This window comes from Oncorhynchus keta, chromosome 25, assembly GCF_023373465.1.
Source record: "Oncorhynchus keta strain PuntledgeMale-10-30-2019 chromosome 25, Oket_V2, whole genome shotgun sequence".
Classification (NCBI taxonomy): Eukaryota; Metazoa; Chordata; class Actinopteri; order Salmoniformes; family Salmonidae; genus Oncorhynchus; species Oncorhynchus keta.
This window is the reverse complement of record NC_068445.1, coordinates 31,202,526-31,225,828: the sequence shown is the minus strand read 5'-3', so window position 1 is coordinate 31,225,828 and position 23,303 is coordinate 31,202,526. Positions and strand designations below refer to the sequence as shown.

At 47.9% G+C, this 23,303-nt stretch overlaps 1 protein-coding gene across 5 annotated transcripts in view; it reads left to right on the top strand.

Annotated features, from left to right (window-relative positions):
- The window catches only part of LOC118378713 (dedicator of cytokinesis protein 8-like), a 132,347-nt gene that overhangs the window by 12,034 nt on the left and 97,010 nt on the right, over positions 1 to 23,303 (top strand). For 4 of the 5 annotated variants that reach the window (XM_052479090.1, XM_052479089.1, XM_052479088.1 and 1 more), the window contains exon 2: positions 12,272 to 12,386. In XM_052479090.1, the coding sequence (XP_052335050.1) occupies positions 12,272 to 12,386 (115 nt within the window). Of the gene's footprint in view, positions 1 to 12,271; positions 12,387 to 17,347; positions 17,498 to 23,303 lie in introns of those variants that run through there. The other variant, XM_052479091.1, reaches the window with a different exon arrangement.

Below are 23,303 nucleotides of genomic sequence, written 5' to 3'. Positions count from 1 at the left end.
CACCGACTTCACCCCAGCACACCGACTTCACCCCAGCACACCGACATCACCCCAGCACACCGACATCACCCCAGCACACCGACATCACCCCAGCATACCGACTGCATCCCAGCATACCGACTGCACCCCAGCATACCGACCGCACCCCAGCATACCGACTACACCCCAGCTCACCGACTACACCCCAGCTCACCGACTACACCCCAGCATACCGACTACACCGCAGCATACCGACTACACCGCAGCTCACCGACTACACCCCAGCATACCGACTACACCCCAGCATACAGACTACACCGCAGCTCACCGACTACACCGCAGCTCACCGACTACACCCCAGCATACCGACTACACCCCAGCATACCGACTACACCCCAGCATACCGACTACACCGCAGCTCACCGACTACACCGCAGCATACCGACTACACCTCAGCATACCGACTACACCGCAGCTCACCGACTACACCCCAGCATACCGACTACATCGCAGCTCACCGACTACACCCCAGCATACCGACTACACCGCAGCTCACCAACTACACCACAGCTCACCGACTACACCCCAGCATACCGACTACACCCCAGCATACCGACTACACCGCAGCTCACCGACTACACCCCAGCATACCGACTACACCGCAGCTCACCGACTACACCCCAGCATACCGACTACAACGCAGCTCACCAACTACACCGCAGCTCACCAACTACACCGCAGCACGGCACAGCACACAACGGCACAGCACACCACACCAGAGCACAGTCACCACAGCACACCCACCAACCACACCACACACAGTCACCACAGCACACCCACCAACCACAGCACACCCACCACACCACAGCACACACACCAGCACACCCACCACACCACACCACAGCACACCCACCACACCACAGCACACCCACCACACCACAGCACATCACACCCACCACACCACACCACAGCACGCACAGCACACCCACCACACCCCACCACAGCACACCCACCACAGCACACCCACCACACCACAGTACACCCACCAACTACACCACACCACACCACAGCACACCCACCACAGCACACCCACCACACCACAGCACATATTCTATCCTTGAGTTGAGTCAGAAGACTCAAGCATGTGTTTTGGTTTTCCACCCCTACTACTACATTTTAGGTTTATATCTCAGCAGCAATTGTTCAAAACTACAGTAGGAGATATGTACGCATGATGATTTGATTTGGATACTGTACAAGCATATACTGTACAAGAATGCAATCATGGCATTGTACAGCCCTAACATCCCAACAGCCCAACTCAAAGTTGTATGTTTACAGCTGGTGTTATATATTGCCAACCCATGGAACAGCCAGTCTAGACTCACATTCCTTAGCCAGACATGAAGGTATGGAGCATACCAGAGGTATTCTTCAGTGATGGCCCTTGTATTATGTAACTCTCCTGGCAACTCCACCATCCCAGTGGAGAGTTTATCTGTGTTTTATGCCATGCCTCCTGTAATATGGGTGAACTATCGTTTTACCAGGAGCCCACTCACACACTGCCGAGTCTCACTGAGCGGGTTAGGAGAAGCTGCAGCCACATGGCTCTGAAGGTCAGGACCTGGGCGGGACGCAGGCAGTCGAGAGGAGAGCAGTATGCCAATGAACATAGAGCAAAGTTCAACCAGTTAAAAGAGCCACAGCCCAGAGCCACACGCACCACACAGTGGTACCAAATTCACACTCCATTCACGAGTTAAGTTGACAACAATGGTGTGGGTGAAAACCTGTATAAATGGTGCTAGACTGAAATGAAACTACAGACTGCTTTCAGACTGGCAGTTTCTGTTGGCTAGTATCACATGGCAGTCCTGGAGTTAAGATGCCCACATCATTGTGTTGCTTGGGGAAGTGGTGGAGGGAATCTTCAGTGGCAGATCCATCCTAAACAATGACTACCAAGACTTAATGAACACAGAGAGCAGCATCACATGGACAGCATGGAGACTGGAGGAGAAGCAGGGACACTGAACCATTTGGCATGAACAGCAAGCGATTCACAAACCTTCCATAACAAAGCCATCACCTACAGAGAGATGAACCTGGAGAAGAGTCCCATAAGCAAGCTGGTCCTGGGGCTCTGTTCACAAACACAAACACACCCTACAGAGCCCCAGGACAACAGTACAATTAGACCCAACCAAATCATGAGAAAACAAAAAGATAATTACTTAACACATTGGAAAGAATTAACAAAAAAACAGAGCAAACTAGAATGCTATCTGGCCCTACACAGAGAGTACACAGCGGCAGAATACCTGACCACTGTGACTGACCCAAAATTAAGGAAAGCTTTGACTATGTACAGACTCAGTGAGCATAGCCTTGCTATTGAGAAAGGCCGCCGTAGGCAGACATGGCTCTCAAGAGAAGACAGGCTATGTGCTCACTGACCACAAAATGAGGGGGAAACTGAGCTGCACTTCCTAACCTCCTGCCCAATGTATGACCATATTAGAGAGACATATTTCCCCCAGATTACACAGATCCACAAAGAATTCGAAAACGAATCCAATTTTGAAAAACTCCCATATCTACTGGGTGAAATTCCACAGTGTGCCATCACAGCAGCAAGATTTGTGACCTGTCTGCCACGAGAAAAGGGCAACCAGTGAAGAACAAACACCATTGTAAATACAACCCATATTTATGCTTATTCATTTTATCTTGTGTCTTTTAACTATTTGTACATTATATATATATATATATATATTATATATATATATATATATATATATATATATATATATATATATATATATATATATATAATATGACATTTTTAATGTCTTTACTGTTTTGAGACTTCTGTATGTGTAATGTTTACTGTTCATTTTTGTTGTTTTTCACTTTATATATTCACTTTGTATGTTGTCTACCTCACTTGCTTTGGCAATGTTAACACATGTTTCCCATGCCAATAAAGCCCTTGAATTGAATTGAATTGACTGGAGGAGAAGCAGGGACACTGACCCATTTGGCATGAACAGCATGGAGACTGGAGGAGAAGCAGGGACACTGACCCATTTGGCATGAACAGCATGGAGACTGGAGGAGAAGCAGGGACACTGACCCATTTGCATGGACAGCATGGAGACTGGAGGAGAAGCAGGGACACTGACCCATTTGGCATGAACAGCATGGGGACTGGAGGAGAAGCAGGGACACTGACCCATTTGCATGGACAGCATGGGGACTGGAGGAGAAGCAGGGACACTGACCCATTTGCATGGACAGCATGGGGACTGGAGGAGAAGCAGGGACACTGACCCATTTGGCATGAACAGCATGGAGACTGGAGGAGAAGCAGGGACTCTGACCCATTTGGCATGAACAGCATGGAGACTGGAGGAGAAGCAGGGACACTGACCCATTTGGCATGAACAGCATGGAGACTGGAGGAGAAGCAGGGACACTGACCCATTTGGCATGAACAGCATGGAGACTGGAGGAGAAGCAGGGACACTGACCCATTTGCATGGACAGCATGGGGACTGGAGGAGAAGCAGGGACACTGACCCATTTGGCATGAACAGCATGGAGACTGGAGGAGAAGCAGGGACACTGACCCATTTGGCATGAACAGCATGGAGACTGGAGGAGAAGCAGGGACACTGACCCATTTGGCATGAACAGCATGGAGACTGGAGGAGAAGCAGGGACACTGACCCATTTGGCATGAACAGCATGGAGACTGGAGGAGAAGCAGGGACACTGACCCATTTGGCATGGAGGAGAAGCAGGGACACTGACCCAGCATGGAGACTGGAGGAGAAGCAGGGACACTGACCCATTTGGCATGAACAGCATGGAGACTGGAGGAGAAGCAGGGACACTGACCCATTTGGCATGAACAGCATGGAGACTGGAGGAGAAGCAGGGACACTGACCCATTTGGCATGAACAGCATGGGGACTGGAGGAGAAGCAGGGACACTGACCCATTTGGCATGAACAGCATGGAGACTGGAGGAGGAGGGACACTGACCCATTTGGGAACAGCATGGAGACTGGAGGAGAAGCAGGGACACTGACCCATTTTGCATGAACAGCATGGAGACTGGAGGAGAAGCAGGGGCACTGACCCCTTTGGCATGAACAGCATGGGGACTGGAGGAGAAGCAGGGACACTGACCCATTTGGCATGAACAGCATGGAGACTGGAGGAGAAGCAGGGACACTGACCCATTTGGCATGAACAGCATGGGGACTGGAGGAGAAGCAGGGACACTGACCCATTTGGCATGAACAGCATGGAGACTGGAGGAGAAGCAGGGACACTGACCCATTTGGCATGAACAGCATGGAGACTGGAGGAGAAGCAGGGACACTGACCCATTTGGCATGAACAGCATGGAGACTGGAGGAGAAGCAGGGACACTGACCCATTTGGCATGAACAGCATGGGACTGGAGGAGAAGCAGGGACACTGACCCATTTGCATGAACAGCATGGAGACTGGAGGAGAAGCAGGGACACTGACCCATTTGGCATGAACAGCATGGAGACTGGAGGAGAAGCAGGGACACTGACCCATTTGGCATGAACAGCATGGAGACTGGAGGAGAAGCAGGGACACTGACCCATTTGGCATGAACAGCATGGAGACTGGAGGAGAAGCAGGGACACTGACCCATTTGGCATGAACAGCATGGAGACTGGAGGAGAAGCAGGGACACTGACCCATTTGCATGGCACTGGAGGAGAAGCAGGACACTGACCCAGCATGGAGACTGGAGGAGAAGCAGGGACACTGACCCATTTGGCATGAACAGCATGGAGACTGGAGGAGAAGCAGGGACACTGACCCATTTGGCATGAACAGCATGGAGACTGAGGGACACTGACCCATTTGGCATGAACAGCATGGAGACTGGAGGAGAAGCAGGGACACTGACCCATTTGGCATGAACAGCATGGCAGGACTGACCCATTTGGCATGAACAGCATGGAGACTGGAGGAGAAGCAGGGACACTGACCCATTTGGCATGAACAGCATGGAGACTGGAGGAGAAGCAGGGACACTGACCCATTTGGCATGAACAGCATGGGGACTGGAGGAGAAGCAGGGACACTGACCCATTTGGCATGAACAGCATGGAGACTGGAGGAGAAGCAGGGACACTGACCCATTTGGCATGAACAGCATGGAGACTGGAGGAGAAGCAGGGACACTGACCCATTTGGCATGAACAGCATGGAGACTGGAGGAGAAGCAGGGACACTGACCCATTTGGCATGAACAGCATGGAGACTGGAGGAGAAGCAGGGGACCCAGGAACAGCATGGAGACTGGAGGAGAAGCAGGGACACTGACCCATTTGGCATGAACAGCATGGAGACTGGAGGAGAATGGAGACTGGAGGAGGAAGCAGGGACACTGACCCATTTGGCATGAACAGCATGGGGACTGGAGGAGAAGCAGGGACACTGACCCATTTGGCATGAACAGCATGGAGACTGGAGGAGAAGCAGGGACACTGACCCATTTGGCATGAACAGCATGGAGACTGGAGGAGAAGCAGGGACACTGACCCATTTGGCATGAACAGCATGGAGACTGGAGGAGAAGCAGGGACACTGACCCATTTGGCATGAACAGCATGGAGACTGGAGGAGAAGCAGGGACACTGACCCATTTGGCATGAACAGCATGGAGACTGGAGGAGAAGCAGGGACACTGACCCATTTGGCATGAACAGCATGGAGACTGGAGGAGAAGCAGGGACACTGACCCATTTGGCATGAACAGCATGGAGACTGGAGGAGAAGCAGGGACACTGACCCATTTGGCATGAACAGCATGGAGACTGGAGGAGAAGCAGGGACACTGACCCATTTGGCATGAACAGCATGGAGACTGGAGGAGAAGCAGGGACACTGACCCATTTGGCATGAACAGCATGGAGACTGGAGGAGAAGCAGGGACACTGACCCATTTGGCATGAACAGCATGGAGACTGGAGGAGAAGCTGGAGGGACCCAGGGACACTGACCCATTTGGCATGAACAGCATGGAGACTGGAGGAGAAGCAGGGACACTGACCCATTTGGCATGAACAGCATGGAGACTGGAGGAGAAGCAGGGACACTGACCCATTTGGCATGAACAGCATGGAGACTGGAGGAGAAGCAGGGACACTGACCCATTTGGCATGAACAGCATGGAGACTGGAGGAGAAGCAGGGACACTGACCCATTTGGCATGAACAGCATGGAGACTGGAGGAGAAGCAGGGACACTGACCCATTTGGCATGAACAGCATGGAGACTGGAGGAGAAGCAGGGACACTGACCCATTTGGCATGAACAGCATGGAGACTGGAGGAGAAGCAGGGACACTGACCCATTTGGCATGAACAGCATGGAGACTGGAGGAGAAGCAGGGACACTGACCCATTTGGCATGAACAGCATGGAGACTGGAGGAGAAGCAGGGACACTGACCCATTTGGCATGAACAGCATGGAGACTGGAGGAGAAGCAGGGACACTGACCCATTTGGCATGAACAGCATGGAGACTGGAGGAGAAGCAGGGACACTGACCCATTTGGCATGAACAGCATGGAGACTGGAGGAGAAGCAGGGACACTGACCCATTTGGCATGAACAGCATGGAGACTGGAGGAGAAGCAGGGACACTGACCCATTTGGCATGAACAGCATGGAGACTGGAGGAGAAGCAGGGACACTGACCCATTTGAACAGCATGGAGACTGGAGGAGAACAGCATGGAGACTGGGAGGAGAAGCAGGGACACTGACCCATTTGGCATGAACAGCATGGAGACTGGAGGAGAAGCAGGGACACTGACCCATTTGGCATGAACAGCATGGAGACTGGAGGAGAAGCAGGGACACTGACCCATTTGGCATGAACAGCATGGAGACTGGAGGAGAAGCAGGGACACTGACCCATTTGGCATGAACAGCATGGAGACTGGAGGAGAAGCAGGGACACTGACCCATTTGGCATGAACAGCATGGAGACTGGAGGAGAAGCAGGGACACTGACCCATTTGGCATGAACAGCATGGAGACTGGAGGAGAAGCAGGGACACTGACCCATTTGGCATGAACAGCATGGAGACTGGAGGAGAAGCAGGGACACTGACCCATTTGGCATGAACAGCATGGAGACTGGAGGAGAAGCAGGGACACTGACCCATTTGGCATGAACAGCATGGAGACTGGAGGAGAAGCAGGGACAGACCCATTTGGATGAACACATGGAGACTGGAGGAGAAGCAGGGACACTGACCCATTTGGCATGAACAGCATGGAGACTGGAGGAGAAGCAGGGACACTGACCCATTTGGCATGAACAGCATGGAGACTGGAGGAGAAGCAGGGACACTGACCCATTTGGCATGAACAGCATGGGGACTGGAGGAGAAGCAGGGACACTGACCCATTTGGCATGAACAGCATGGGGACTGGAGGAGAAGCAGGGGACATTTGCATGGACCCAGCATGAACAGCATGGAGACTGGAGGAGAAGCAGGGACACTGACCCATTTGGCATGAACAGCATGGAGACTGGAGGAGAAGCAGGACACTGACCCATTTGGCATGAACAGCATGGAGACTGGAGGAGAAGCAGGGACACTGACCCATTTGGCATGAACAGCATGGAGACTGGAGGAGAAGCAGGGGACCCATTTGCATGAACAGCATGGAGACTGGAGGAGAAGCAGGGACACTGACCCATTTGCATGGACAGCATGGGGACTGGAGGAGAAGCAGGGACACTGACCCATTTGGCATGAACAGCATGGAGACTGGAGGAGAAGCAGGGACTCTGACCCATTTGGCATGAACAGCATGGAGACTGGAGGAGAAGCAGGGACACTGACCCATTTGGCATGAACAGCATGGAGACTGGAGGAGAAGCAGGGACACTGACCCATTTGGCATGAACAGCATGGAGACTGGAGGAGAAGCAGGGACACTGACCCATTTGGCATGAACAGCATGGAGACTGGAGGAGAAGCAGGGACACTGACCCATTTGGCATGAACAGCATGGAGACTGGAGGAGAAGCAGGGACACTGACCCATTTGGCATGAACAGCATGGAGACTGGAGGAGAAGCAGGGACACTGACCCATTTGGCATGAACAGCATGGAGACTGGAGGAGAAGCAGGGACACTGACCCATTTGCATGGACAGCATGGGGACTGGAGGAGAAGCAGGGACACTGACCCATTTGGCATGAACAGCATGGAGACTGGAGGAGAAGCAGGGACTCTGACCCATTTGGCATGAACAGCATGGAGACTGGAGGAGAAGCAGGGACACTGACCCATTTGGCATGAACAGCATGGAGACTGGAGGAGAAGCAGGGGGACCCATTTGGGAACAGCATGGAGACTGGAGGAGAAGCAGGGACACTGACCCATTTGGCATGAACAGCATGGAGACTGGAGGAGAAGCAGGGACACTGACCCATTTGGCATGAACAGCATGGAGACTGGAGGAGAAGCAGGGACACTGACCCATTTGGCATGAACAGCATGGAGACTGGAGGAGAAGCAGGGACACTGACCCATTTTGAACAGCATGAACAGCATTTGGAGACTGGAGGAGGAGAAGCAGGGACACTGACCCATTTGGCATGAACAGCATGGAGACTGGAGGAGAAGCAGGGACACTGACCCATTTGGCATGAACAGCATGGAGACTGGAGGAGAAGCAGGGACACTGACCCATTTGGCATGAACAGCATTTGACCCATTTGGCATGAACAGCATGGAGACTGGAGGAGGCAGGGACACTGCATTTGGCATGAACAGCATGGAGACTGGAGGAGAAGCAGGGACACTGACCCATTTGGCATGAACAGCATGGAGACTGGAGGAGAAGCAGGGACACTGACCCATTTGGCATGAACAGCATGGAGACTGGAGGAGAAGCAGGGACACTGACCCATTTGGCATGAACAGCATGGAGACTGGAGGAGAAGCAGGGACACTGACCCATTTGAACAGCATGGAGACTGGAGGAGAAGCAGGGACACTGACCCATTTGGCATGAACAGCATGGAGACTGGAGGAGAAGCAGGGACACTGACCCATTTGGCATGAACAGCATGGAGACTGGAGGAGAAGCAGGGACACTGACCCATTTGGCATGAACAGCATGGAGACTGGAGGAGAAGCAGGGACACTGACCCATTTGGCATGAACAGCATGGAGACTGGAGGAGAAGCAGGGACACTGACCCATTTGGCATGAACAGCATGGAGACTGGAGGAGAAGCAGGGACACTGACCCATTTGGCATGAACAGCATGGAGACTGGAGGAGAAGCAGGGACACTGACCCATTTGGCATGAACAGCATGGAGACTGGAGGAGAAGCAGGGACACTGACCCATTTGGCATGAACAGCATGGAGACTGGAGGAGAAGCAGGGACACTGACCCATTTTGAACAGCATGGAGGAGAAGCAGGGACACTGACCCAGCATGGAGACTGGAGGAGAAGCAGGGACACTGACCCATTTGGCATGAACAGCATGGAGACTGGAGGAGAAGCTGGGAGGAGAAGGGACACTGACCCATTTGCATGAACAGCATGGAGACTGGAGGAGAAGCAGGGACACTGACCCATTTGCATGAACAGCATGGAGACTGGAGGAGAAGCAGGGACACTGACCCATTTGGCATGAACAGCATGGAGACTGGAGGAGAAGCAGGGACACTGACCCATTTGGCATGAACAGCATGGAGACTGGAGGAGAAGCAGGGACACTGACCCATTTGGCATGAACAGCATGGAGACTGGAGGATGGAAGGAGGGACACTGACCCATTTGGCATGAACAGCATGGAGACTGGAGGAGGCAGGGACACTGACCCATTTGGCATGAACAGCATGGAGACTGGAGGAGAAGCAGGGACACTGACCCATTTGGCATGAACAGCATGGAGACTGGAGGAGAAGCAGGGACACTGACCCATTTTGAACAGCATGGAGATGAGGACAGCATGGAGACTGGAGGAGAAGCAGGGACACTGACCCATTTGCCATGAACAGCATGGGGACTGGAGGAGAAGCAGGGACACTGACCCATTTGGCATGAACAGCATGGAGACTGGAGGAGAAGCAGGGACACTGACCCATTTGGCATGAACAGCATGGAGACTGGAGGAGAAGCAGGGACACTGACCCATTTGGCATGAACAGCATGGAGACTGGAGGAGAAGCAGGGACACTGACCCATTTGGCAGTGCCCCTCAAAGACTCCCAACTCCACACAATACAGCCCTGTTGCGCCACACACATACACACACACACTTCACACAGTTTTGCTACTGAGGGACTTTTCATGCATTTTCTTTATAGCAGAGTAGGAAAGAAGAAAGTGTATTGTGTACCCGTTGGTAGGGGACCAATGACATGGTGGATTAATGGCTCTATAACCAGAGTAGTGGAGCATCTCATAGAACGATGAGATATGATTCAAATTAGGATGCTTGATCTATTTCTGTCTCTCTGTCGGTCGGGCTCTCTGACTATGGTTTTCTTATTTTCTAAGACACCAAGAGACACCCCCCCCACCTTATCTCTCTTCTTGCACACGCACACACAAACAAACTTCTCTCTCTTTATGCGCTACATTCTACTGTCTGTAAGATTTTCCGCTTGATCCGTTTGCATGGCTGATGGTCTTTGTACAGCTCCCATTCTAGTCTTTAAGGGAAAACAAAGGGCTGATCTAGTAGCCAAGGAGTACCAAATGACACATTATTACCCACAAAGACAAGGGTTTTATTGAAGCTGACGGTTCTCTCTCTTCTCCTCTCTCCATTGTCCTCTTTCTCTCCTCTCTTCTGTCCTCTCTCTTCTGTCCTCTCTCTTCTGTCCTCTCTCTTCCGTCCTCTCTCTTGCGTCCTCTCTCTTGCGTCCTCTCTCTTGCGTCCTCTCCTTCGTCCTCTCTCGTTCGTCCTCTCTTCCGTCCTGTCTCATTCCTCTCTCCTTCGTCCTCTCTCCTTCGTCCTCTCTTCCGTCCTCTCTTCCGTCTTCTCTCCTTCGTCCTCTCTTCTCTATTCTCTCCTTCGTCCTCTCTTCTCTATTCTCTCCTTCGTCCTCTCTTCTCTATTCTCTCCTTCGTCCTCTCTTCCGTTCTCTCTCCTTCGTCCTCTCTTCTTTATTCTCTCCTTCGTCCTCTCTTCTCTATTCTCTCCTTCGTCCTCTCTCTCTCCTTCGTCCTCTCTCTCTCCTTCGTCCTCTCTCTCTCCTTCGTCCTCTCTCTCTCCTTCGTCCTCTCTCTCTCTCCTTTGTCCTCTCTCCTTCGTCCTCTCCTTCGTCCTCTCCTTCATCCTCTCCTTCGTCCTCTCTCTCCTTCGTCCTCTCTCCTTCATCCACTCTCCCTCTTCCCTCCTCTCTCTCCCTCCTCGTCTCTCCTTCGTCCTCTCTCTCCCTACTCCCTCCTCCTCTCTCCTTCATCCTCTCTCTCCCTCCTCCTCTCTACTTCGTCCTCTCTCTCCTTCGTCCTCTCTCTCCTTCGTCCTCTCTCTCCTTCGTTCTCTCTCTCCCTCCTCCCTCCTCTCTCTCCCGCCTCCTACTTAGTAGTGTGAATGACTCTAGAACAGGGATCATCAACTAGATTCAGGCACAGGACAAAAAAATAATTCTTGAGGGGATGGTCGGGAGGGCTGGATCAGAATTACAAATAAATTGGCCGCAAGAACCCCTAACAGATATATTTGACTAAAACATAATCTATTCAAACCTTGTTTACATATGTATATGATCACGTGTCTCTCTATTATGCGTGGGAAACACATTTAAAAAATATGAATCACTTGGAGCTGATTTCCTGGTGTTTTTTTTATGTCCAACAATGAAAATTCCAAAAATAATATATATATATATATATATATATAAGCAATAAGGTCTGAGGAGGTGTGGTATATGGCCAATATACAACGGCTAATGGCTGTTCTCAGGCACAACGCATCGCGGACACAGCCCTTAGCCCTGGTATATTGGCATTCAACTGAAATGTGTCTTACACATTTAACCCAACCCCTCTGAATCTGAGAGGTGCGGGGGGGCTGCCATAATCGACATCCACCTATTTGGCACCTGGGGAACATTGGGTTAACTGCCTTGCTCAGGGGCAGAATGACAGATTTTTACCTTGTCAGCTCGGGGATTCGATCCATCAATTTTGATATCTGTTTTGTCGTACACCTCAGTTTCTCCTCTCCTCTGTTTCAGACACTCATCTGCTGAGATCAGGAGACACTTCGGTGGGAACTATGGGTCCCCCCAGGTCTCCAAGCAACATAGTCGTCACAGCTCCAACGCATCAGTCTCCACTTGCTCCACCGTGGTGAGTTACAGTACTACTGTACAACTAACTAGGCCCTTTCATGGGTAGAGGGAAACACAATGGTGGACTATTTAACGGCCCTTTAGGAGAAGGATTCTGACTGAGACTTTCCCACAGCATGTTGTGTGGCAGGCATAATAATGTAACCCTAAAGAGGGATTTTCTCCCATGGACATTCAGTGACTCCTCACATATTCTCTCTCTGTGTCTCTCTCTGTGTCTCTGTCTCTCTCTGTCTGTCTCTCTCTCTGTCTGTCTATCTGTCTGTAAATCCGACCACAACTCTATCCTCCTGATTCCTGCTTACAAGCAAAAATTAAGGCAGGGAGCACCAGTGACTCGGTCTATATACAAGTGATCAGATGAAGCAGATGCTAAACTACAGGACTGTTTTGCTATCACAGACTGGAACATGTTCCGGGATTCTTCCAATGGCATTGAGGAGTGCACCACATCACTGGCTTTATCAATAAGTGCATTGAGGACGTCGTCCCCACAGTGACTGTATGTACATACCCCAACCAGCGAGCCTACCAGATGAGCTAAATCACTTCCATGCCCGTTTTGAGGCAAGCAACACTGAGGCATGCATGAGAGCATCAGCTGTTCTGGATGACTGTGTGATCACGCTCTCCGTAGCCGACGTGAGTAAGACCTTTAAACAGGTCAACATTCACAAGGCTGCGGGGCCAGACGTATTACCAGGACATGTGCTCCGGGCATGTGTTGACCAATTGGCAGGTGTCTTCACAAACATTTTCAACATGTCCCTGATTGAGTCTGTAATACCAACATGTTTCAAGCAGACCACCATAGTCCCTGTGCCCAAGACCACAAAGGCAACCGGCCTAAATGACTACAGACCCGTAGCACTCATGTCCATAGCCATGAAGTGCTTTGAAAGGCTGGTAATGGCTCACATCAACACCATTATCCCAGAAACCCTAGATCTACTCCAATTTGCATAACGCCCAAACAGATCCACAGATGATGCAATCTCTATTGCACTCCACACTGCCCTTTCCCACCTGGACAAAAGGAACACCTACAGTGGGGCAAAAAAATATTTAGTCAGCCACCAATTGTGCAAGTTCTCCCACTTAAAAAGATGAGAGGCCTGTAACTTTCATCATAGGTACACTTCAACTATGACAGACAAAATGAGAAGAAAAAAAATCCAGAAAATCACATTGTAGGGTTTTTAATGAATGTATTTGCAAATTATGGTGGAAAATAAGTATTTGGTCAATAACTTTGTTGGCAATGATGGAGGTCAAACGTTTTCTGTAAGTCTTCACAAGGTTTTCACACACTGTTGCTGGTATTTTGGCCCATTCCTCCATGCAGATCTCCTCTAGAGCAGTGATGTTTTGGGGCTGTTGCTGGGCAACACGGACTTTCAACTCCCTCCAAAGATTTTCTATGGGGTTGAGATCTGGAGACTGGCCACTCCAGGACCTTGAAATGCTTCTTACGAAGCCGCTCCTTCGTTGCCCGGGCGGTGTGTTTGGGATCATTGTCATGCTGAAAGACCCAGCCACGTTTCATCTTCAATGCCCTTGCTGATGGAAGGAGGTTTTCACTCAAAATCTCACGATACATGGCCCCATTCATTCTTTCCTTTACACGGATCAGTCGTCCTGTTCCCTTTGCAGAAAAACAGCCCCAAAGCATGATGTTTCCACCCGAATGCTTCACAGTAAGTATGGTGTTCTTTGGATGCAACTCAAAATTCTTTGTCCTCCAAACACGACGAGTTGAGTTTTTACCAAAAAGTTATATTTTGGTTTCATCTGACCATATGACATTCTCCCAATCTTCTTCTGAATCATCCAAATGCTCTCTAGCAAACTTCAGACGGGCCTGGACATGTACTGGCTTAATCAGGGGGACACGTCTGGCACTGCAGGATTTGAGTCCCTGGCTGCGTAGTGTTACTTTGGTCCCAGCTCTCTGCAGGTCATTCACTAGGTCCCCCCGTGTGGTTCTGGGATTTTTGCTCACCGTTCTTGTGATCATTTTGACCCTACGGGGTGAGATCTTGCGTGGAGCCCCAGATCGAGGGAGATTATCAGTGGTCTTGTATGTCTTCCATTTCCTAATAATTGCTTTTATACTGATAACAAGTTCAAACAGGTGCCTTTAACACAGGTAACGAGTGGAGGACAGAGTAGCCTCTTAAAGAAGAAGTTACAGGTCTGTGAGAGCCAGAAATCTTGCTTGTATGTAGGTAACCAAATACTTATTTTCCACCATAATTTGCAAATAAATTCATTAAAAATCCTACAATGTGATTTTCTGGATTTTTTTTCTTCTCATTTTGTCTGTCATAGTTGAAGTGTACCTATGATGAAAATTACAGGCCTCATCTTTTTAAGTGGGAGAACTTGCACAATTGGTGGCTGACTAAATACTTTTTTGCCCCAATGTATGTGAGAATGCTATTAATTTACGACAGCTCAGCGTTCAACACCATAGTACCTTCAAAGCTCATCACTAAGCTAAGGATCCTGGGACTAAACTTCTCCCTCTGCAACTGGATCCTGGACTTCCTGACGGGCCGCCCCCAGGTGGTGATGTTAGGTAGCAACACACCCCAAGGGTGCGTGCTCAGTCTCCTCCTGTACTCCCTGTTCACCCATGACTGCATGGTCAGGCACGACTCCAACACCATCATTAAGTTTGCAGACTACACAACAGTGGCCTGATCACCGACAACGACAAGACAGCCTATAGGGAGGAGGTCAGAGACCTGGCCGGGTGGTGCCAGATTAACAACCTAACCTTCAACGTAACCAAGACTAAGGAGATGACTGTGGACTACAGGAAAAGGAGGATCGAGCACGCCCCCATTCTCATTGACGGGGCTGTAGTGGAGCAGGTTGAGAGCTTCAATTTCCTTGGTGTTCACATCACCAACAAACTAGAATGGTCCAAACACACCAAGACCATCGTAAAGAGGGCACGACAAAGCCTATTCTCCCTCAGGAAACTAAAATGATTTGGCATGGGTCCTCAGATCCTCAAAAGGTTCTACAGCTGCAACATCGAGAGCATCCTGACTGGTTGCACCACTGGACCTACAGGACCTCTACACCAGGCGGTGTCAGAGGAAGACCCTAACTGGTTGCACCACAGGACCTCCAGGACCTCAACACCAGGTGTTGTCAGAGGAAGACCCTAACTGGTTGCATCACTGGACCTCCAGGACCTCTACACCGGGCGGTGTCAGAGGAAGGCCCTTACTGGTTGCATCACTGGACCTCCAGGACCTCTACACCAGGCGGTGTCAGAGGAAAGCCCTTACTGGTTGCATCACTGGACCTCCAGGACCTCTACACCAGGCGGTGTCAGAGGAAGGCCCTTACTGGTTGCATCACTGGACCTCCAGGACCTCTACACCAGGCGGTGTCAGAGGAAGGCCCTTACTGGTTGCATCACTGGACCTCCAGGACCTCTACACCAGGCGGTGTCAGAGGAAGGCCCTTACTGGTTGCATCACTGGACCTCCAGGACCTCTACACCAGGTGGTGTCAGAGGAAGGCCCTTACTGGTTGCATCACTGGACCTCCAGGACCTCTACACCAGGTGGTGTCAGAGGAAGGCCCTAAAAATGGTCAAAGACCCCAGCCACCCCAGTCATAGACTGTTCTCTCTACTACGGCATGGCAAACGGTACTGGAGTGCCAAGTCTAGGACAAAAAGGCTTCTGAACAGTTTTTACCCCCAAGCCATAAGACTCCTGAACAGGTAATCAAACGGCTACCCGGACTATTTGCATTGTATTCCCCCCAACCCCTCTTTTATGCTACTGCTACTCTCTGTTCATCATATATGCATAGTAACTTTAACCATATCTACATGTACATACTACCTCAATCAGCCTGACTAACCGGTGTCTGTATGTAACCTCGCTACATTTATAGCCTCGCTACTGTATATAGGCTGTCTTTTTACTGTTGTTTTATTTCTTTACTTACCTATTGTTCATCTAATACCTTTTTTGCACTATAAGTAAGCATTTCACTGTAAGCTCTACACCTGTTGTATTCGGTGCACGTGACAAATAAACTTTGATTTGATCTGTCTGTCTCTCCGTCTTGTTTTAAGTGCACTAATACCTCTCTATATTCGTCAGGCTTTAGGCGCCAAGTCTTTGTGTCTCTGACTGTCTGACTCACTGACTGTAGGCTTGAGCCCTTAGATATTTCTCTCTCTGCTGCTAGTCAGCTGACCAGGCCAGAGAAGGGAGAGTTGGCCCATCCCCTAGTTATTATGGTTAATCTTTAGCCTGCTTGGGAAATGGGTCAGGGCCCAGGCTACTGTAGAGGGACGGGACGCCCTGCTTACCTTCCAGCTTATACCGGCAAATCTGTTATCTGTGGATTTGCAATGCGGGAAAGAGTTTATTTAATACCATAATCAAATGATATTTTCCCATGGTGCACCATTGTGGAGGAGATCAGTGGAGCTGCAGGCAGATGTGTGGGATCATTATTTGTATTATTCATCTCCCTATTTGTAGGACTTATAATGATGAGTATTGTTATTAGTTACTCATTTCCAAAATGATGGATCACGTGTGTGTTTGTGTTATGCTTGTCTGTGTATGCCCACTATTGTCAGAACCACACAAACAAGCAAGAGTACACTATCTCAAAAAACATAAAAGCTGATTGGAGGAGGCCTCGTTGATGTCACTTCCTGTAGACATGTGTTTTACCTCACTTGAACTTACTGCTGCTCCGTACCTAATCAACCCCTGGTCACTTTCCTTACCTACTTCATGTAGGGACCTAAAACCATTCGATGGGTATTAAGGATGATGGCTCCCCGTTGCCCGCTGAAAGGCTAGGACTAAGTTCCACCATATTGCTTATACCTATCCAATCCTTTTACATCTACCCGAAGTATCTTGGGGTGGGGGCTAGGAGTCACTTAGGCGTTGTGTAAGAGTGTCTTTGACTCTTGCAAGAGCTTGTGGTTAACTCTTCTAGAGGAAGAGTTGTCAGAAACCAGTAACTGACAGTAGTCTGTACAGGCTGTAGGTTCTTGTTTCCGGAATGCGCCATTTTGTGAACTTCCCTCTTACATGTTGAGTATTTAGCGGGGTAAGTCTACTTCCAATTCAGCGTGTTTATATTTCTACTAACAGTCATCTAGAGACTTACACTTTTCTGTTTCAAATGTGTGAAGCATCCAGTGTTGTGAGATGGAGGCAGGTAATGTGGTGTTAGACTGCGTATTTGGTACAGACTGTACAGGGGTTCAGCTTGGGGAAGTAGGCTACGGGTTGTTCATTAGGCTGAAATGACACATTGCAGAGTTGGGTAGTAGAACTGTCTTACTGTTAGGGACAGGCAAGATGTATCCAATATGTATCCTCAAATATATTTTTGACAAAATACAAAACACCCTCAAATCGATACTTTTTTTTACAAGTATTGTAAAATATAATAACATGCACAAAGTGATTGAAACATGTATTCCAGCATTAAAATGGCTTACTGCTTCAGGAGTAACAGTGTGGTAGTGTAATAGTCTGACTGCTGGTAGGGACAACAGCCTGTTGCTGGCCTGGCTGAGAGCACTGCTCCATAATGCAGCATCCCTGGGAGTTGGGACCGAGGCATGCATACATGTCAATTGATTTGTTTCATTTGGCTCCATGCTAAGGAAGGGAAAGAGAATATATATTATGGAAGGAGATATGCAGCCTTGATTCCCAAGCATTAATATGTCTGCGGTTCACTAAAAGAAGTGAGGGAGAATTAGGATGTTTGTCCTGATTCACTCCTCACACTAAACACTGCTCCATAATGCAGCATCCCTGGGAGTTGGGACCGAGGCATGCATACATGTCAATTGATTTGTTTCATTTGGCTCCATGCTAAGGAAGGGAAAGAGAATATATATTATGGAAGGAGATATGCAGCCTTGATTCCCAAGCATTAATATGTCTGCGGTTCACTAAAAGAAGTGAGGGAGAATTAGGATGTTTGTCCTGATTCACTCCTCACACTAAACACAACAGAAGTCTTTGAAGTCTTGAACCATCTGGTAAAGACATCGTTTACATAACAGATGGTAGCACAACAGTTCACGTTTTCTGGGCATTTTCATTTTAGTCTGCTGCGGTATGTTGCACACCTAAAGCAGCCGGATATATGATCAGATATGCTGTCGTCTGCACAGGTTCCACTCTACAGTCCTCCCTGAGAAACACCTGCACTGCTCAGCTTTCAAACCATGCCCTCATATTGCCCCAGCATACAGCCCATAGAAATGAATAAAGATACAGATCTGGATTACGTATTTCTATAATGCAGCCTCTCGTCTACGATAGTCATTGGATGGCCTTCTGTGGTGATAAAAAAATCCTGTTTATTTCTTTGACTCTTATCGCAGACTTGATTGGGATAAGGCTGGATGCTGTTGCATTGACTGTGGATATTGCTGTAACAATATGATGTCATTTAAGGGGAACATGCTCTCCTCTCCACTTTGTAGAGTGGTGATTTATAGATATTCATATCTTCTATAGTGTGATCTAAGCTCTTCTCAAGTGCTTTCCAGAATATCCTCCATTCAGATCTTTGCTTGGGTTGGCATATTTCTGAGCCACACTTAACACATTACCGTATAGTAACCACTACTGTATATGTTACTGCCATAGTGATGTAATTAGAACAGAATTTGGCAAGTTGCTTTGACTACCACTCAGTTGTTTTGTGTGTGTCTTACAGCTTCCATGTGAAGAGTAATTCCATTGAACACCATAGTAGTTACAGAGTTACCTACAGAGCACAACACCAACTTAACAATAACTGTTGTGGGTTTTTGTCTCTGAATTATGTTACACACGTGCTACTTCTCTCTTCTGCTCTGCGTTTGACGGGTCTTTATGTCAATCATATGAGCTGTCATAAGGTGGACTCAGCCATCCCTTAGGAGTTAGAATAGGGGGATAGTTGTGAAATAAACAATACGAAGTGAAATAAACAATACAAATTAACAGTAAACATTACACATACAGAAGTTAAAACAATAAAGACATTACAAATGTCATATTATATATATACACACACACACACACACACACACACACACACACAGTGGGGCAAAAAAGTATTTAGTCAGCCACCAATTGTGCAAGTTCTCCCACTTAAAAAGATGAGAGGGCTGTAATTTTCATCATAGGTACACTTCAACTATGACAGACAATTAGAAGAAAAAAAATCCAGAAAATCACATTGTAGGATTGTAGTTTATTTGCAAATTATGGTGGAAAACTTTTGTTATTGACCAAATACGTATTCATCGCAATACTTTGTTATATACCCTTTGCTGGCAATGACAGAGGTCAAACGTTTTCTGTAAGTCTTCACAAGGTTTTCACACACTGTTACTGGTATTTTGGCCCATTCCTCCATGCAGATCTCCTCTAGAGCAGTGATGTTTTGGAGTTGTTGCTGGGCAACACAGACTTTCAACTCCCTCCAAAGATTTTCTATGGGGTTGAGATCTGGAGACTGGCTAGGCCACTCCAGGACCTTGAAATGCTTCTTACGAAGTCACTCCTTCGTTGCCCGGGCGGTGTGTTTGGGATCGTTGTCATGCTGAAAGGCCCAGCCACGTTTCATCTTCAATGCCCTTGCTGATGGAAGGAGGTTTTCACTCAAAACCTCACGATACATGGCCCCATTCATTCTTTCCTTTACACGGATCAGTCGTCCTGGTCCCTTTGCAGAAAAACAGCCCCAAAGCATGATGTTTCCACCCGAATGCTTCACAGTAGGTATGGTGTTCTTTGGATGCAACTCAGCATTCTTTGTCCGAGTTGAGTTTTTACCAAAAAGTTATATTTTGGTTTCATCTGACCATATGACATTCTCCCAATCTTCTTCTGGATCATCCAAATGCTCTCTAGCAAACTTCAGATCAGCCTGGACATGTACTGGCTTAAGCAGGGGGACACGTCTGGCACTGCAGGATTTGAGTCCCTGGCGGCGTAGTGTGTTAATGATTGCAGGCTTTGTTACTTTGGTCACAGCTTTCTGCAGGTTAGTCACTAGGTCCCCCCGTGTGGTTCTGGGATCTTTGCTCACCGTTCTTGTGATCATTTTGACCCCACGGGGTGAGATCTTGCGTGGAGCCCCAGATCGAGGGAGATTATCAGTAGTCTTGTATGTCTTCCATTTCCTAATAATTGCTCCCACAGTTGCTTTCTTCAAACCAAGCTGCTTACCTATTGCAGATTCAGTCTTCCCAGCCTGGTGCAGGTCTACAATGTTGTTTCTGGTGTCCTTTGACAGCTCTTTGGTCTTGGCCATAGTGGAGTTTGGAATGTGACTGTGTGAGGTTGTGGACAGGTGTCTTTTATACTGATAACAAGTTCAAACAGGTGCCATTAATACAGGTAACGAACGGGTGGAGGACAGAGAAGCCTCTTAAAGAAGAAGTTACAGGTCTGTGAGAGCCAGAAATGTTGCTTTTTTGTACTTATTTTCCACCATAATTTGCAAATAAATTAATAAAAAATTCTACAATGTGATTTTCTGAAAAAAACGAACATTTTTTCTCTCATAGTTGATGTGTACCTATGATGAAAATTACAGTTCTCTCTCATCTTTTTAAGTGGGAGAACTTGCAGAATTGGTGGCTGACTAAATAGTAACAATGTACAAATAGCTAAAGTACACAAGGGAAAATAAACATGCATAAATATGGGTTGTATATACAATGGTGTTTGTTTTCACTGGTTGCCCTTGTGGCAACGGGTCACAAATCTTGCTGCTGTGATGGCACACTGGAATTTCACCCAGTAGATATGGGAGTTAATCAAAATTGGATTTGTTTTTGAATTCTTTGTGGATCTGTGTAATCTGAGGGAAATATGTATCTCTAATATGGTCATACGTTGGACAGGAGGTTAGGAAGTGCAGCTCAGTTTCCACCTAATTTTGTAGGCTATGTGCACACTGCCCGTCTTCTCTTGAGAGCCAGGTCTGTCTACGGCGGCCTTTCTCAATAGCAAGGCAATGCACATTAAGTCTGTACATAGTCAAAGCTTTCCTTAAGTTTGGGTCAGTCACAGTGGACAGGTATTCTGCCACTGTGTACTCTCTGTTTAGGGCCAAATAGCATTCTAGTTTGCTCTGTTTTTTTTTGTAAATTCTTTCCAATGTGTCAAGTAATTATCTTTTAGTTTTCTCATGATTTGGTTGGGTCTAATTGTAGTGCTGTCCTTGCGCTCTGTGGGGTGTGTTTGTGTTTGTGAACTGAGCCCCAGGACCAGCTTGCTTAGGGGACGCTTCTCCAGGTTCATATCTCTGTAGGTGATGGCTTTGTTATGGAAGGTTTGGGAATCACTTCCTTTTAGGTGGTTGTAGAATTTAACAGCTCTTTTCTGGATTTGGATAATTAGCTGGTATCGGCCTAATTCTGCTCTGCATACATTATTTGGTGTTTTACGTTGTACATGGAGGATATTTTTGCAGAATTCTGCATGCAGAGTCTCAATTTGGTGTTTGTCCCATTTTGTGAAGTCTTGGTTGGTGAGCGGACCCCAGACCTAACAACCGTAAAGGGCAATGGGCTCTATGACTGATTCAAGTATTTTTTTGCCAGATCCTAATTGGTATGTTGAAATTTATGTTCCTTTTGATGGCATAGAATGCCCTTCTTGCCTTGTCTCTCAGATCGTTCACAGCTTTGTGGAAGTTACCTGTGGCGCTGATGTTTAGGCCAAGGTATGTATAGTTTTTTTGTGTGCTCTAGGGCAACAGTGTCTAGATGGAATTTGTATTTGTGGTCCTGGTGACTGGACCTTTTTTGGAACACCATTATTTTGGTCTTACTGAGATTTATTGTCAGGGCCCAGGTCTGACAGAATCTGTGTCCTTGGTTGGTGACAGAAGCACCAGATCATCAGCAAACAGTAGACATTTGACTTCGGATTCTAGTAGGGTGAGGCACCCCTGCAGCCCCCCTGCAGACTTTTCTAGTGCCTGCGCCAATTCGTTGATGTATATGTTGAAGAGGGTGGGGCTTTAGCTGCATCCCTGTCTCACCCCACGACCCTGTGTGAAGAAATCTGTGTGTTTTTTGCCAGTTTTAACCGCACACTTGTTGTTTGTGTACATGGATTTTATAATGTCGTATGGTTTACCCCCAACACCACTTTCCATCAATTTGTATAGCAGACCCTCATGCCAAATTGAGTCGAAGGCTTTTTTGAAATCAACAAAGCATGAGAAGACTTTGCCTTTGTTTTGGTTTGTTTGGTTGTCAATTAGGGTGTGCAGGGTGAATACATGGTCTGTTGTACGGTAATTTGATAAAAAGCCAATTTGACATTTGCTCAATACATTGTTTTCATTGAGGAAATGTACGAGTCTGCTGTTAATGATAATGCAGAGAATGTTCCCAAGGTTACTGTTGACGCATATTCCACGGTAGTTATTGGGGTCACATTTGTCTTCACTTTTGTGGATTGGGGTGATCAGTCCTTGGATACAAATATTGGGATGATGCCGCAGGCCTTTTTGGGTTGGAGAGTTTGTATTTTGTCCTGTAGTTCATTCAATGTACTTGTAGAATCCAGTGGGTTCTGGTTGTCTTTAATAGTTTCTAAGATTTGTATTTGATCCTGTATATGTTTTTGCTGTTTCTTCTTTATTATAGGGCCAAAGGTATTGGAGAAGTGGTTTACTCATACACCTCCTTTTTGATAACTCTTTGTGTTGTTTTTTGTTTAGTGTTGTTTAATTTCTCTCTCTGTATGCCTTTCTCTCTGTATGCCTCTCTTTCTCTCTCTCTCTCTCTCTCTCTCTCTCTCTCTCTCTGCCTCTCTCTGTATGATTCTCTCTCTGTATGCCTCTCTCTCTCTGTATGCCTCCCTCTCTCTGTATGCCT